Source organism: Marmota monax, unplaced genomic scaffold, assembly GCF_021218885.2.
Source record: "Marmota monax isolate L192 unplaced genomic scaffold, Marmota_monax_Labrador192_F-V1.1 WCK01_AAM20220418_F8-fsc00076, whole genome shotgun sequence".
Classification (NCBI taxonomy): domain Eukaryota; kingdom Metazoa; phylum Chordata; class Mammalia; order Rodentia; family Sciuridae; genus Marmota; species Marmota monax.
The window spans coordinates 4,132,577-4,150,678 of record NW_026692843.1 but is presented as its reverse complement, the minus strand read 5'-3'; the positions used below and the strand labels follow the sequence as shown (position 1 = coordinate 4,150,678).

The 18,102-nt window shown below is 44.8% G+C and overlaps 1 protein-coding gene across 2 annotated transcripts in view; it reads right to left on the bottom strand.

The window, feature by feature from the left end:
- Dock1 (dedicator of cytokinesis 1) overlaps positions 1-18,102 on the bottom strand; it is a 446,698-nt gene that overhangs the window by 332,752 nt on the left and 95,844 nt on the right. For both annotated transcript variants that reach the window (XM_046448858.2, XM_046448859.2), the window contains exons 20-23: positions 15,637-15,726; positions 15,227-15,327; positions 7,830-7,964; positions 2-110 (exon numbers count right to left, since the gene is read on the bottom strand). In XM_046448858.2, coding sequence (XP_046304814.1) covers positions 2-110; positions 7,830-7,964; positions 15,227-15,327; positions 15,637-15,726 — 435 coding nt within the window. The remainder of the gene's footprint in view (position 1; positions 111-7,829; positions 7,965-15,226; positions 15,328-15,636; positions 15,727-18,102) is intronic.

Genomic DNA, 18,102 nt, shown 5'->3' with positions numbered 1-18,102 from the left:
CCTTCACCCTGACCGTCTGGTCAGCCGTGCTGCTCATCATATCGTTGATGGAGCGGAAGAGCTGCAGCAGGGACTCCACGAAGTCGGCCTCGCCCTTGTCTTCATAGAGTCTGCAAGGAAGCACAGGACGCTGCGGGGCCTGCGGGAAGGCCACCTGGGCCGACCGCCAGGCAACGGAGGGCTGCCGGGGGGAGCGGCCAGCGCGGGAGTCAGGTTGGTCAGGTCAGGAATCTGTGCAGGGACACCACCTGCTGCTGTCTCCATCACGTGTGGAACCTTTGACAAACCCCCAAACCCACCAACACAGGAAGGGAGGGACGGAAGGAGGAGGGGCAGAAGGTGGACAGGAGGAGGGAAGGGCCATGGGGATCAGCTTTACTCCCACCCCAGAGACTGCCCTGTGAATGTGGTGTTTTCTGCTGGTTACCTTTAAACCCAAATGCTATATAATTCACAATCAAGAGACACTTAATAGGCTAAATCTAACATGATCGCACAACCATTTGGAAATGACATAACAATTCATTCAAGATTACTTCATTCATCTTAAGAGTCAATGTTTACTGGAAAATTTTCAAGAGCTGCAGCATATTCAATAAATTGATAAAGAAGTTGTACCCTGGTAACGTGGATGCTGATATATGTTGCTAATTGTGAATAAGCTTTGTCTATAAATTATTTATTAGAAGTTACTCAGAGTTGCTATGTTACTAAAAAGCAATGCATTAGCATTTTAAAATGTTGCAACTCTGATGTTTTATTAATACAGACTAGTTTTCTGCCTAATTAAAAGTATACTCTACCTGAAAACTTGTGTACAATGGAAAATTCTGTAAACTAAGTGATAATTAATTACCCTAGAGGTAATCTTACATTTAAATGAGTTCCATTGTAAAGAATTCTGTGTGAAATGGGAAATTGCAATGTTGTGTATCTGTTTTGTAAATAAAGTTTCCAAATAGATGTTTGCTTAAATGTTGTACCAAACAACTAGAATTATGCAGTCATGAACTTGGGTTTGCAGGTGGCTGGGAAGCGTTTGGCAGAATGGCAAGAACTCAGGGTGAGGCTTCAAGCCTGCAATCCTTCCCCCCCCCAGGACATTTGCCACTTCAGGAGCAGCATGGGGTCTGAGACTAAAAACCACAGTGACACTTCTACCAGAAGAGCAGAATTTTTTTAATGTCCTCAAAGAAAATGACTTGAGCTTGGAAAATGCCAAGATGAGAAGCCCAATATAACAGCAGACTCTGGGATCAAAACACAATAGAACCTGGGCAAATGAAATGCAGACGGAGGCTCACCAAGGACCCTACAGCCTTGCCCAGGACAGTGTCTGAGAGTTGGGGACTCGGCCCATATCCAATCCAGAAGAGGGGGGATGACTCGCCTCTGGAAGATCACAGCAGATTCACCTGGTGTCCAATGAAGTCAGTCAACTCAGCAAAAGACCAGACCACATGGCCACATCAAGAAAAGAAAGACCCGCAGGTAATGGGAGCCCTGCAGTCAGCTAACAGAACATCGGGATGCTGCAATTAGTGTACTTTACAACAAAGAAAAGAGAAAGACGAAATTATGGGAAATGGGAAGATAGCAAAAGAGAAGGTGAAACACGACATTTTGTAGAAAAGTGGATCTATAAAAAAGACTCAAGTGGAAGTTCTAGAAAAAAAATATAATATCTAAAATTAAGACTTTAACATATGCTTTAGCTAAAAAGTAGACCACACAAGAGACAGAATTAGTGAAATGGAAGACAATTCACAGAAAAAATAACCACACAGAAGAGCAGAGGAGGCAACTCCAGAGAAGAGTGTTTGGGAAACAAAGGGGCGATAAAGACAGAGGGAGAGACACGGAGCTGCATTGCCAAGGACCAGACGCAAAGCAGACAGAGGCAGACCCGTGGACGACAGGCAGGGCCTGAGCTTTCTAAAACCAGGGGACACCTCAGTCCAAAAGTTCAAACATCCTATAGGGAATACATTCAAAGCAAAGCTCTCCCATCATCCCACAGAGACGGCAAAAACCCCACAGAGACAAATGGTAACCGCAGCCAGCAGAAGAAACACTGTTCACCTTCAAAAATGTAAGAATGAGTCGAAAGCTTCTCACTGGAAATGACAGAAATCCAAGAGAACAGGACATGGCCCAGAGGAAGGGGACAGCTGCCTCCTTAGAAGGCTATGAGAGGAGAAGATGCCCTCAGACACAGGAGGAAATGAGTCGCTCAGGCAAGCAACACCTAGAGCTGACCTCTGCTAAGGGAAATCCCACAGAAGGAAGGTGACCCCAGAGGGAAATGGAATGGAAGGCTGAAAAGCTACCATAAATCTAACACACTGAGGACTGATGACGGCACAAAACAGTAACTTCTGATGGAGTTTAAAATATATGCAGATTTAAAATGCATGATGAGGGCTGGGGTCGTGGCTCAGAGATAGAGCACTTCCATGTGGGAGGCACTGGCTTTGATTCTCAGCACCACGTATAAATAAATGAACAAAATAAAGGTCCATCGACAACTAAAACAATATTTAAAATGAAAGAAAATGCCTGATGATATCAACACAGAAGAGAGGAGGGGGTGAATGGAGTTCGGGTTGCATTTTCCAGCTCTGTGGAGCATTAGCGTGGAGGGAGGGGAACGGTGCAATGGGAAGGACCCTCTAGCTGGAGATACATGATCCCCCGGCAATCACCGAGGCTGGCAACGGAGGGCTTGCTAAATGTGGAGAGAGCAGAAAGTGGGACAGAGAAGAGCAAGTCTGATTGGTCCTGAAGTAGGCGAAGAAAAGCAGCAAAGGGGACAAACCAATGATGCCTAAAAGAGAAGGCAGTAGCTAAAACCTGTGGAATAAAAAAAAAAAAAATATGTAAGAGCTATCAAAATCAAAACAGGGTCATTGTGACCAAGTAAATGCAGCCGGGAGGTTGTGCTGGAGGGCTCTTATGCAGGGCTGCCTGACAGTAACCACCAGGAAAGGCTGCCAGCTGCCTGATTGCCCCAGGGCCACCGCAGCCCCGGTACAAAAGGGCTTCTACCCACATGCTGTGGTCCAGCTCAGACTCGGGGCACGCTTGCTGTTAATCACCATGGCCAAGGAGCAGGTTTCAAATGTCTGATGTGGTCCTCGTCATGTTTGTCCTTCAAACACCCTCAACCTCAACCTCTTTAAACCCATCCATGGCCACAGTGGCAGGTGTGCCCCCAGGGCAGCGTTCTGCTGTCCTCGCAACAGGATCATTCCCAAGGAAGTGGGGTTCCCCTTCGGAGAATCTCTTTCTGGTTTGTTTAAGTGTGGATTGACAGATCCACTATATTATTTAATCACATTATATTTAAATGAATGAACTCATTAAAAGGACTGTCAGACTGAACGAAATAAAAATAGAGCCCTACGTAAATATCAAGGTCCCAAAAGGCTGGAAATAGGAGTGGAGAAAAGGGTGTTCTGCACAGTCACCAGCCAAAAGGCCAGGAGAAGGTTTTCATGTTGAGTACGAAGTGAATCCCTAAGAAAGGCATCACAATTATAAATACGTAGGTCTATAACAACACTGTCTCAAAATCTATAAACATCACTAATGTGTCTTCAATATATTTAACATTCTACCATGAATATTGGTAGGTGAATTAGTGGGTACATGGTGCAGTGATCATCCCTCTGAAGCATCTTTCTGTAATGAAAGGCCACTAAGGAAGTCTAGAAGTTTACCTCTTGGTTTTATCACCTAAACTAGAAGAGTCACCTGTCTGACCTCCTTTGAGGTGGAGGAAGGGCTGGGAAGAAGGAACTCAGAGACTTGCAAACAAGCTAACCAATGAATAAAAACTCGTCCGCTTGCTCCATTCTAAATAAGTATTTATTAACAAGGATCGACAGGATCTTTATCTATTAACTAGGTTCTATTCTGTGACCCACGAAATGATAACAAAAGGACAGCTCTGCACAACTTACTCCTGATCAATAACTAATTATTCACCAAGCAAGCAGCAGATGACAGGCAAAAGCTCTACCAAGCGATAGTGAGATCTAGCCATTTGGCTCAGAAGGGCTGCTGCAGGATGGGCCTACTTTCTGGTTAATGTGATCCACCCACACAGAAAACACAGACAGACAAAAACCAGCCGAGAAGAGCCCGTGGCACTCAGAATCTTGCAGTGGGTTCCCCATGAACCAAATGTCTTGGGGCCAGAGCTTGCAAACTGCTGTTCTCATTTCAAGACAAAATGAGTTTTTTAAACAAAAAGTACAGAATCGCAAGCAAGAAAAAAATGGTAAGAGAACTATGATAAGCTTCCACATCTTCATCTCCTGAGTTTCACCTCTTTGTTCTTAGGAAGAATAATTACCGTCAATTATCCCAGAACTTAACAAAGCGACTACATGATATGAAAACACAGCAGACCGTTTTGCAAGAAGAAGAAAAATAACAGATCTCAAAAGTTTGTTCCAACTGCAAAAAGAAAAACACACTTGTCAATTCCAGCTGTGAGCACAATTGTTTTTCTCCCAAGGTAATAAATGTGTTCCAGGTAAGAAAATGAGAGTCCGGGTTTGTTTTCCTCCCCGCCTCTGAAAACACCCCACATGAGACCTGCTCAAAGCTTGTTACAATCAACATTCCAGACAACTGTGTGGGACACTGGACGGCGGCTTCTTCAGGCAGCCTACGCAGAACCGGAATATGACTGCATCTGCAGCCGGGCCTGTCACGTCTCAGGTGAAGGCTTGGAAGGACAGCAGGAGGCTGGCAAGAGCAGGGCAGCAGGAGGAGAGAGGAAGACTCTGGCCCTGGTGCCCGTGATTTTAAGGTTATGAGGGGGATTTGGTCCCGGAGAATGTGTAAGACACTACATCATCCTACACAGACTCAAATTGAAGAAGCTATGCATCACACCCATATGTTTACAGGGGTGGTCCCACCCTCCCCAAGCCAGTGGGTGGCCAAGATTCACACTCAGGAACAATAAGAGGGAAAAATACAAGGTTGGAGACCAGGACCAAAAGCTCATTCTGCATTTAGGAGGACAGAAGGAAGCAAAGAGGAAGGAAACAGAGAAAGCAAAGGCCGGGAGGAACAGCCGCCCTCCGTGTTCCCTGGGAGTGAAGGAGGCCCCACCATCTTCAGAGATCCTGCTGCTCTGTGTCCTAGACAATCTCAGCTCTTCAGACAAGCAAATTATTGCAGCAAATAAACTCAGTTCAGGATCAGGCTGGCTCCTGCTGGGACCTCACTGGGACAGTGGCCCGTGGAGGGAAGCTGCTCTACTACTGAGCACTTGACACAGAGCCCTTCCTGGGTGGTGGGCAAAAGTCAGCTAAGCCTTTCACCCCATTTCTACATGATCATCTGTGGTTCACTTAAGGCCTCAATGATCTAATATCAAAGAGGAGCCATAGATAGGAGCCCCGGAGACTGACCCACAAACTAACTAGACTCCACCAAACCTGCTCAAGGACTAGTGACTGGCAGTGAGGGAGATTCTCAGCTCCCAGGTGGCAGACATTCTGGGTTAAAGAACAAGGAAGAGTGTCGTAGCCCCATCCATGGTACCCTTCTCCCAGAAACTCCGATTTTGGTGAAAGCATCAACAAACCCATCTAGAAGGCCCTTCCTTTCCAGCTAGGGTGGTCATGTGACAGCTCTGCCACTGAGGTGGAAGAACACAGCCTGCAGAAGGAGGGAGGAGCCCTCTGCAAGGACAGGGGTGGGCGGAGCTGTCCATGCCTGGGCGTCCCCCCTGCTTCCTGCAGTGCAGACCTGACATCAGGAAGGCAGGAGCCACGTAGGGACCCGAGATGAAGAGACAGACCCTAAGGATGGGGGGGCAGAAAGATAAAAGCAGCAAGTGAATGCAATCCCATGCCTTCCTCTGGGCTCCAAGTCGTGTGGGGAAAACAAAAGGAACCTCATCTGGCAAAGCCACACACCCCAGGTGCTCCTGCTGCACCCAGCCAATCACACTCCTGACCACCACAAGACGAGCAAGCCCACGACTTTTATGGACCAGGGTTCAAAGGTCTTGTGCCATCTGTATTTTGAAACTGAAAAGAGTTGAAAAGAGAAACAGAGACGACTTTGTTACTGGTCCACAGGGGAGACCTCCATCTCTAAAGCATGTTGCTATACAAAAGACCTGAGCGCTTTCCAGGACAGCACAAAACACTGGTCATCAATATACATTTCTTTTATTAACGAATTTCAGAGATTGCAAAATCTCTGGTGTTTGAAGAAGAGACACACACCATCAAATCCCAGACTCAACACCAGGGGGGTCACAAATGGCACCAGGTTAGAAGTTTTCAAACAAAACATGAGAAAATCCACATGACCCAACTGTTGCCTTCTATCAAGTTCACCCCTCCACTTAGTACAGACTTTGATTTAGAGTAACCAGGGGTTTAAAATTCACAAGAAAAAAAAAAACACACAAAAGCAAAACAGAGGAAGCCAAGAAGTCCGTTTTCACAGAATTAAATTTACTGAGATGAAATCAGACAAAATATGGGAAAACCCAAGCTAGACGACCTTGAACTGTTCAGGCCCACCAGTGAGAAAATCGCTGGCAGCTTAGACCTTGGATAAAAGAAAGCGTGGGTCCTCAGAAAGGGTCATACCTGGCCACTATGAGCAACGTCAATGAGCCTGTTGCAGACCTTAGTGAAGGACAGAAGCCAATGCCACCCAACCTGGGGTGGGTTTTCTACACAGAAATGGCACTCTGTCCTCTGACGGGCCTGGACCCCATCCCTGGGGCTTCCTCCCTCCTGTGACTGCTGTAATGAACTGCAGTGGCTCTGACCAGCATAAGCCAGGGTTTGCATTCTCTCCCTCTCTTCCGGGCACATCTGATTCAGGCAAATGAAGACAACATGAAGAGGAAAGAGGAAGGTACGGATCTGGGACCCATTTCAACCCCGTTTTCACTCATAATGAGGCATGAGTGCTGTGCTCTGAAAGGCAATGGGTATTCTCTGACTCACAGGGACGTGGGTCCATGAATCCATCTCTGTGAGCAGAACACACTACAGGACGAGCCTGAAACCACAATGACCAACATCCCCCAACCCGGCTCATGGCAGGTCACCTCCAAAACGGCACTCAGAGCACGTTCACTTCAACACCCAACGCTCACACGAGCCCTTTCCACATGGCTTCTATCCTACAGTGAAAGGTCCCAGTGGGGCCAACAGAAGGCTCTCTTGTTTAGCACAGCTCTTAATAAATGTTAATGTATAAAATATTAATACTACAGAATAATAAAGTCACACATGACCCAATGTACTTTAAAGCTCAAAATCAATCCGGGTCACCCAGATGGTACAAAACCATGTCACTGGTCTGAAACACCTGAGTGTCCTTTCACCTGCAAATGACGTGTGAGGAGCATCTTCCTGGAAATGAAGCTCTATTCTGGCTGAGGAGAGGGGAGGAGGGAGCCCCGGGTCTCCAGGGTGAGGTGATTTCAGTATTGCTGCCTGTTTCCCTTTGCTTGCTCTTCTGGGGCTGTTTGCTATATAAAGACATACTGAGAAGAAGCCCAGAGCCCTGGTCAGCACCCAGCAGGACATGGGGAGCGTCATTAACACCTCCAGCAGGCAGCAACAGCGGCCGGCACGCCCCCTGGCCGCCCTGGCCAGCTCCCGAGGGACCACACAGGGGCACAGCGGTCAGTGTGGGCCGCCCCACCCTGGCTCCCTGATGATGGGTGCTCTGCCAGGCTAACAGCAGGGAGAGGAAGGAGGGAGAAGAGGGGAAGGGAACAGGGGGGACAGGAGAGGGCGGGAGAAGGAAAGGAGGCCTCTCAGGACACCTACTGGTTGAACAGGACCCGGGAGCGCACGATGAACTTGAAGATGTACTCGAGGGCTTTCATGGCTTTGTACAGCTGGTCATTCACTCCTGGCTTCTCGGCACTGTCCACGTAGTTCCGCAAAACCTTTGTCAGCTTCCTGTTGAGGGGGGAAACATGGCAGGGTAAGTTCAGAGAACGGACACCTCTTAATTCTTCCCTGTTATTTCATCTTGGTTTCCTCCCGTCAGTGTGTGCTGACTCACAGAAGTCTCCTCTTGGGGACCCAGGTCTAAGCCCTTCAGAATCACTTCCTGGCCTCAAGCTGTGGTTCTAAGTCGGCTCCTGTATCTAACTTAGTTTCACAGTAACTCAGTGAAGTGGTGCTAACCTTGCTCTGCAGATGAGGAAGACAAGGCGAAACGACAAAACCAAGAAGATCCTCACCACAGAGAAACAGCCACGACTGTTTTTCCAGAAACATATTCTGGAAGTGTCTGGAACTAACGCCCAGCGCGGGCTCTCAGCGCGGGCGGGGGACCATGCATTCTATACTGGGTGAGTAAAGTTCTCGATGGGGTATTCCACCACAATAAAAAGGGCACGATAAACAGTATTTGTTACTGGAAATCGACTCCACCACCTCTCCTCATTTTCATAGATTTTTCAAAAACCAGAGTTCTTACATTGAAAACGAAAGCTTTAGAAGCCAAATTTCAAATAGGAAACATTGGTAAATTTTTAATGGATTATCTAAGATTCATATTAAAAAGGTACAAACAATATATGAAAATAACATGGGTGGATACATGACTTCATATGGATGGATAATGTTTAACAGTTTTTAACATTATTTAATAACAGAATCCCCCCCATATTATTAACTTTAAAAGCATGATGACTGCACTTCCCATGGTCCTTGTATTAATAACTTGTGAGCTGAAAATAATTCCTAACATGAAAACATTAAGAACCTTATTTTTGACAGTTTAGACAGTTTATAGCACAAAAAAATAATAATCGGGATTCTTTTTACATTTTCCATCAAACCACAGATGTTGTTATAGAAAATTGATAAAAATAAATTATACATTGGAAATTTGGCTGTAATTCATAGCCTTATAAATTAAGCATTTAATTTATAGATACAGTTCTTAAAAGTTTGAGTAAAAACAAAGGAAAAAGCATTGAATTTTTTCCATTTTGCTCAATTTCAAAAAACCAGCAAATTCAAATGAAAACAGATTTAGTCAAAGCCTCAGGATATGTAAAGAAGGTTAATTTAAATAAGCAAAAGTTGAGAAATATATTTTTAAAATAATCAACTCTATTAATAAATAACTACATGGATATTAAGATAACAAGACTGGGGTGTAGCTACCTGGGAGACACCAGACAAGCATGTGCCAGGCCCTGGGTTCCATCCCCAGCTTTGCTAAAGCAAGTAAATAACATAATAAGAAGTAAAACTCTGCCTAGGATAGACAAGATATGGGGAAGCCATACCACTGCTGCTAGAATAAACAGGGGGCAGTTTTAGAGGGAAAACTGGTAATACATGATACAATATCTATCAGCAACATCCATTTCAATTAAAAATAGTCAAATCTTTTGACAACAGCAATTGCTAATAATCTGCCATACCAAAGCAATTACAAATGTATTAAATCATGTTCACTGCAGCCTTGTCTATAAAAATACATAAACGGTGCACATGTCCACCATTTGAAGACTGCTTACATAAATTATGATACATCCTACATTGGATATTGCACACTGTTAAATACAGATGTTGGGGCTGGAGGGGGAAACTCCATCATCACTACCATGGGAAAGGCTAGTTACGTTGCTATGCTGTTAAAAGAAAACAAGGCACAGACAGAAGATGTACTGTGAGTCCATCCTGTATTCTGCACTCTCTCCCACTGATATTTTGGCCATTTTTATGCTAATACCACATGATTTGTGTTCCTGCAAATAGTTAAGTCTTGAAATCAGTTTCATCTTTTAAAAATTTATTGGAGTAGTCTAGACATTCTGTATATTCACATAAATTTTGAAATCAGTTAACCAATTTTTCACAAAAGCATATTAGAATTTTGAATGGGATTGTGGTGAAATATAGATTAATTTGGAAAAAATGGACATTCAAGTGAGATTTTTTTTAATCCATGAACATAGTATGCACCTTTATTTAGTTCTCGTTAAATTTCTCTAGGCAATGTTTTACAATGGGGGGGGGCACAGAGGTTTCACCCATCTATTATGAAATTTGTTCCCTGGTATCTGATGATTTTTTCAATAGTAGAGAATAAATAGCACAATACTTTTAATTTAATTTCCCAATTATTTGTACGCACAAAACTGATTGTTCTTTTTGGGTTATGTTTTGTTATGATACGTAACTTGGCATTTTTTATAAAAAAATCGTAACACTTAAGGAATATAATGTGATGTGTTGACTTACATTTACCCTGTGGAACTATTACACTATGTTTTGTGGCTCAACTTTCCTGCACTTACTAGTTCTAGTGATTATTTTTCTGTTTGTTTGGTCTGAGGCTTATCTCACACTGGATTCTGCATGTGCATAATCACACTATGTGAGGATTCAGTTCATTGCTTTTTCCCCCCTTTTAGCTAGTTTTCCTGCCTTATTGCACAGTCCCAGCATAATACTAAACAGACAGAGAGAACTGACATCCTTGCTCTGATCCTAAACTTAAGGGAAAGACTGTCAAAGTGAAGCTTTCAGTATGAGGTCAGCTACAACTTCAGTCCAATTTTTGTTTTGTTTTATCAGATTGAAGAATTTCCCATCCATTCCTACTTTGCTAAGAGGTTTGATCATAAATGGATGCTGACTTTCATTAAATGCATTTTCTGCTTGACTGAGACTTCAAGCTAAAAGCACAGAGCTACTAATGTTCCGTTGGTGCCAACAGAACTTCCTGCAGTTATGGAAGTCCTCCGTAACTGAGCTGTCCAACGTGGCAGCCGTTCACCATATGTGGCAAAGGGGCACTTGAAATGGACCTAGTGCAATCAAGAAAATGGATTTTCAATCTAATTTTATTTAAGTAGCTCCTGAGTCCAGTGCTGTGAGATTGGACATTACAGGTATTGATGGTACCTTCGGTCAGGCAAAGACATTTTAGTCATGGAACTGAAATCCATAATTGTCTTTTAAAATGATAAAACAAAAAATTTCAAATTTCTGCTCATCAAAAAACACCAAAAGGATCATCAAGGCACAATCAGGGAAAAGGGTTCAAAATTCATGTCTGATTCAGTCCATCTCTGTCTGTGTATGTACATGTGCATGTGTGTATATAGAGATCTCTTACAAATCAATACTAAAAAGATAAGCAAAAGAATCAAAAATTAAAAGGTGATGTAAACAATCCGCTCAAAACTAGCAAATAAATAGGCACTAACTATCTTAAGTCGTCAGGTTTCCAATAATGAAAATCACAGAGATATCAATTTGTCCTCCTCATAATGGCTCTAAATGAAAAGCCAGACAATGGGAAATACTGATGAGGATATACTGTGCACGGAATGCCCAGGGATTGTGGGGGGATTACAAATGGCACAGGCATTGTGGAGAACCAAGGGGCAACTCCTTGTGGAGTAAACCACACAACACCTTTGCTCCCACTACCCTGGTCCTAAGTGCACACCCAGGGGATGAAAACGATGTCTAGAGAGAGCAGACAGACCGTCCACAGCAGCCTTATTTTCAATAAGCAAAATCCAGAAAGACACACTCCTGCAGCCACAGGAGGACAGACACACGAGTTGGGGCAGTGCACCCATTGGACAGGTGCACAGCCACCAGAAAAGCAGAATCAAGCAATGATGGCCTCCAAAGCACCACGTGGAAGGAAGAGGCCGGACACAAGGAGCACGCACCACCACCAATCCCAGGGCAGGCAGAGCAATGCATGGGAACAGAAACCAGGGAGGACCTGCTTCTATGGGTGGGACTGACTCAGAGGGCCAGAGGGGTCTCCCTGGGGAGTGGCAATGGTTTTAGATCTTGTCTTGGGCATTGGTCATAAGGATGTAAACAACTGTCCAAACTCATCAAGTGCGTTTTCCCGTATACACATTGTAACAATGAAAAGAAGCCTTTCAATTTTGAATAAGCAAAAATAACATTTTGTAAATAAGCAAACACCATCGCACAGTGATGATGTCAACACGGCCATGGAGAATAAACCCAGACGCAGTGGCTATCTTCAACGAGCAGCGCTACACACAGAGACTTTCATTTTCCGCAATGTAATCTTTAAAAATGTTTTTTACAAGGAGGGTGGCTTATTTTCAACTGATGAAGGCAGTAGTGGAAATAAGCAGATTTTAATCCAGTTCAGACTTCTACACGTCTTACTGCCACTAGCCCCTAATAGAGTAGTACCTGCCCACTCCCAAGCACCGTCTTCTGACTCAGGAAAGCACTGCTAAAGGAGCTTCAGCACGGCCTTGGTTTCCCACAGCTGGCCTGGGCCAGACCTCCCCAAAGACCAGTGAGAAGAGCCGTGTAACCAAATTAACAAAAAAGGTGGCGACTGGAGGCTTCATATACTCAAGAACTCGCTGGGGCTTCCAAGCACCCACCACACTCCCAACAGGAGTCTGCTCAGGTGCACACAACTTTTCTGGTTAGCTTCTGAGCCAGCATTGCCAGCCTGTTCCTCTAGACCTGCATCAGGACTCACAAGTGCCACATAGGCCACCTTACTAAGAAGTCACAATAAAAAGCCTTTGGGTGCCTGGGCAGACATGAAGGCATTTCTAAAACTGCTCAGGTCCTTGAACTCCAGTGAGGAAGCTAACTTCCCGGAGGAGCCTGCCACTGGGATCTGAGTGTGCGGCATCCTCCACTCTAAGGTCCAGAGCCAAGGCCCACCCACTGCAAGAGCAACTTCACATCCGCATCTCCTAGAGGCCCCAGATGCACAGGCCTATCTCAGGTCCTGGCATGAGGTCTGTTTTACTCCTCTTAAATTATGTTCCCAAACGTGAGGGTACCTTTCCTTTCACCCCATTAATATCACCTCTAAAAATAAAAAAAAGAATTCATAGTACACACTTTGGGAATTCTTCCAACAAATTAATCAAAGAAAGGAATGAAAAACAATAATGACTCACAAAGAGAACAACCCAGAACCAGAAAATAATTCTGCCAGGCCATCTCACAGGTACACAAAGATCAAGCCCCCTGGAGGGAGCACGCAGCTTCAGATCAAACGGAGCATCCATTCTGTCAGTGAGAAGCCGGCACAACTCCATGAGACACGGCTCGGTGGACAGAAAGGAGACCGGTGGTGCTGGTTATGTTGTAGGACAGTCCCCAAAGCTAACACCTCCCTCCCTTTCACGTGGACCAGAGCTGGTCACTTCCATGATGACTGGCCTCCTAGAGCTACCTATGCAGGGTGCAAAAACAGTCATTCCCATTGCCCAAATCCTTCATTTCTTCTCTGGCAGAGGAAAAAATGGGAAGAACTCTCACAACATTTACCGAAGGAAGGAGACTCTGTAGAAGGCAGTGCTCCCTGATTTGGTTAGAACTGTGAGATCAATACTGACTCCTCTGGTATCTCAAGGTATAAATACTCATGTTCCGATTGCCGAGAACCCACCTGAGCTGGATAGTTGATCAAAACATGATAAGAATACTTATTTTCCAAAATAAAGCCGGGCCCTTGCTGCATTTGCAGAGACTGAATGGGAGGGTACTGATTCTTTTTTTTTTTTTAATTTTTTATTGTTGGTTCTTATCTCAGTCCCAGCAGAGATGACAGATAAAATGGTCCTTTGTTATGTGTCTCCCATTGAGCAAGTTGCCGGAACTCCCCCATTTTCATTTTTCTGGCTGGGAACATGAGAGCACCCCTCCCCCAACAGCACAGCACAGAGAGGCTGGTGCCAGCAAGGACGGACCCTGTGCCCGGCTCGTCCTTGCTGTCCTTTTCTGAAATTAAAGTGCAAAGTCTAATCCGAAGAGAGCTGTCTGGCCACTTCAGGAGAATCAGGATGGCAGCCACACATGGACATCATCTCACACTCACAGCAACCCTGGTCACAGCCACGAACCTGCAGGGTCAGGTCTCAGCAGCCACAGTGAGAAGACGCCACTCAACCTCCATCCCCTGAGGTCTGTGAAGAGCTACTCATCACGAAAACAAACTGCCATCTCCACTGAGAGAACAAAACGTTTTAAACAAAAATTTATTAGCCAAAGACTCATAAAAGACAGGTCGCAGCTTGCTCTACACGCTTGAGGTCATTTTGCATCTCTCTGCCCACCTGGCGGCTCCACCCACCAGCCTGCAATAAAGATGCAGGCGAGGCAGGACAGGAAAGGTCTAGGCACAGGACCAGGTGGTCACCAGCCAGCTTCTGGAGGCAGAACCCCGTGTGTGACCTTGAGCTTGAGGCTACACACAGGCAGAGAGTACAGATTTTAACTACTCAAAACCCAGATGGGATCTGGGACTCAAATCTGTGGACACTAGAAAGAATTATTTCCAGTGATTCTGTTCTTAAAGAAATGTTGTGAATCTTTATTTTCACTGCAACCTGCACAATACAAACTTAGAAGAAATGCCAATAAATCCCACCAGGAGAAAGCAAGTCACACACCATAATAACTCTAATGATAATGAAACCCAACAACTGCTTACTGCTTTCTAAGCATCAGGGATTTTCCCAAACACTCTACATGTAATAACCCATTAAAATTCTCAAACAACTCTATAGCCATGTCCTCTTCCACAGACAAGAAGGCTGAAAACCAGAGAGGGTGGTCAACTTGCCCAAGATCACAGAGCTTCTAAGTGACAGAGTGTAGCCGGACTCCAAGACTACACTGTCAACCTCGAGGCCCAGGTACAGCCCAGGTGTGCTGCCGTTCTCTCAGGTACCTTTGGGACACTGGGTGTGTACCAAGAATACAAGTCAGTTACAGCTGAGTGTTGTGGAGCCACAGGGAAGGCAAGGAGATACACTAAGAGAACAAACCGCATTGTATGCACACCACAGGACCAGCCACCTCCCAACAGGAGTGCACCCATGAACTCTAGTGCCTGCTGGGGACCTGAAGTGTGGCAGACGCTCTGCACCCACAGATCAGCCTCATCGAACATGAACAGAAATCTCCAAAGATAAACGGAAAGTAGGGAGGAGAACAGAATTCATTCCAGAATGTTAGGATAATTTATCACGTATCTCTTTCAACAAGATTGTTAGGTCTGTTAAGAGGGAAACAGTTAATAAAAATTATCCCAGTGAGTTCAAGGTTTTAAAGAGGGAAATGTACAGTCACAGCCAAAAGTCATACAAAAAAAGACTCTAAATATTAACCATTCAAGAAAGAGAAGCGCTGGTTTTAGAACAAATGAAAGAACTCACGTGTAGGCCAGCGTCGCGCTGAAGTGTTTCTTAATGTAGGTCTCCAAAACAGGGTTAAAATGCTGGAACTTTCTATCAGCAATTAGTCCAATGATAAAAACCTGTCAAATTAATCAACAATATTTTCGTTCACAACATGATGATAACCATTCCGGAGCCTTCATCTGGCAGGTCTATGAGAGGAAATGGACTATGACATTTCCAGGCAGAAGCCAGTCCCCCTTCATATCTTCCCACCCGACAAGGCGCGTGCATAACTACAGTTCCACATGGAAAGGCAATTTCCGCCTGCCAATGCCTCCCCTTTGACCTGATTCACAAGTCCTGCTTTGAGGGGACAATGGGCAGCTCCCCCACCCTCCCCAGGCCGCACCAGGAAAAGTCCCAGCAGGGAAGGGAAGGCCCCTTACCAGAGCATCAAACACCAGGGTGTCAAAAGTCTCACTCTCCGAGTTCTCCATCATGATGTTGAAGAGGGCATCCAGGGTGTCCTGCAGGAACTGCACAGACACAAGAGCTCAGGGGAGACCGTCATGGCACCCGGTCCCCCAAACTAGAACCCCACTGCCTCTGGTAAGACCCCAAACACCCACCTGGCCCCAGGGCTGCCCATAAAGCACCTAACGACCGTGGATTTTCAGCCATTAGATGCTCAAGGAATGAACCTCGGGAGTGAATCCCAAGCGGACACGTCACCCGAGGGAAGCAGAGCGGGGCCAGAGCTGCAGACCCCACCCCAACCCAGCCCGGAACCCTCCCGCCCTCAGTCCGGTTCCCATAAAGCTGGTGACCAAGTACTGGGTAGCTACTCCAGGAAGAAGGATCTGATCTGTCTGCACACACTAAGTGCAGGACATGAGCCAGCGAAGGATGAAGCCACACAGGGTCAGGTCCTGCTGAGAACAGAAAGGGCCTGCCACCAGGCAGAACGCCCGAGGACAGAAGAGGAGTGTGATTCCGAAGCTGACGTCCCCAGCAGTGGGCCAGAGACACACCTCCAACCAGAGCCCATCAATTCTAGTCTACTAAAATTCACCAAGAACAGGACCCTGCAGAACAGAGGCACCGGGAGTTAGGAAAAACGAGGCTTCCAGGGTGAGCACAGCAGAAGGAGCCAGGCCCTCCCCCTGCTCCCGTGAGGGAGGGTAGGATGGACTGGAGGGGATGGGCTCCTGGTGGCGGGTCCTCGCACAGGCAGCACACCACGGAGTGGGACTGGCCGTGCAAAGGAACGAACAGGATATGGAGTATAGCTTAAGGTCTGGCGTAGTGATGCCACCTGCTTCACTCTTCCTGCTAAGGATTGCGTTAGCTATTCTGGGCCTCTTATTTTTCCAGAAGAATTTCATGGTTGCGTTTTATATTTCTATGAGGAATGTCATTGGGATTTTGATTGGAATTTCATTAAATCTGTATAGTGCTTTTGGCAGTATGGTCATTTTGAAAATATTAATTCTGCCTATCTAAAAGCAAACGAGATCTTTCCATCTTCTAAGATCTTCTTTAATTTCTTTTTTAGGGTTCTGTAGTTTTCATTGTAGAGGCCTTTCACCTCTTTTCTTAAGTTGATTCTCAAGTATTGTATTTATTTATTTTTTGATGCTATTGTAAATGGGGTAGTTTTCCTAGCTTCTCTTTCAGAGGATTCATTACTGATGTACAGAAATGCATTTGATTTATGGGTGTTGACTTTATATCCTGCTACTTTGCTAAATTCATTTATTAGTTCTACAAGTTTTTTCCATCATGTCAGATTAGACCCCAACTTCCTTAATAAGACTCCTATAGAGCAAGAGCTGAAATCAATAACCAATAAATGGGATGGATTCAAATTCAAGTTTTTTCCCAGCAAAAGAAACAATCAGTGAGGTGAAGAGAGAGCCTACAGAATGGGAGCAAATTTTTACCACATGTACAGCAGATAGAGCACTAATCTCCAAGCTATACAAAGAACTCAAAAAACTTAACACCAAAAAACCAAATAACCCAATCAATAAATGAGCTAAGGAACTGAACAGGCACTTCTCAGAACATGATATACATCAATCAACAAATATACAAAAAAAATGTTCAACATCTCAAGCAATTAGAGAAATGCAAATCAAAACTACTCTAAGATTCCATCTCACTCCAGCCAGAATGACAGCTATTAAGAATACAAACAACAATCATTGTTGGGAGGATGTGGGGGAAAAGGCCCCTCATTGTTGGTGGGACTGCAAATTGGTGCAACCACTCTGGAAAGCAGTATGGAGACTCCTTTGAAAACTTGAAATGGAACCACCATTTGACCCAGCTATCCCACTCCTTGGTCTATACCCAAAGGACTTAAAATTAGCATACTACAGTGACACAGCCACATCAATGTTTATAGCAGCACAATTCACAATGGCTTAATTTTGGAACCAACCTAGATGGCCTTCAATAGATGAATGGATAAAGAAACTGTGGTATATATACACAATGGAATATTACTCAGCATTAAAAGAGAATAAAATTATGGCATTTGCAGGTAAATGGATGGAGTTGGAGAATATCATGCTAAGTGACTTAAGCCAATCCCAAAAAACCAAAGGCCAAATGTTTTCTCTAATAAGTGGATGCTGATCCATAATGAGGGGGCGGGGGGGAAGGAATGAATAAAGGAACTTTGGATAGGGTAAAGAGAGGGGAGGGGGAAAATGGGTAGGAAAGATTGTGGAATGAGATGGACATCATTACCCTAGTACATGTATGAAGATGTGAATGGTGTGACTCTACTTTGTGTACAACCAAAGAAATGAAAAACTGTGCTCCATATGTGTACTATGAATTGAAATGCATTCTGCTATCATGTATAACAAATTAGAACAAATTAATTGATTAATTAGTTTTTT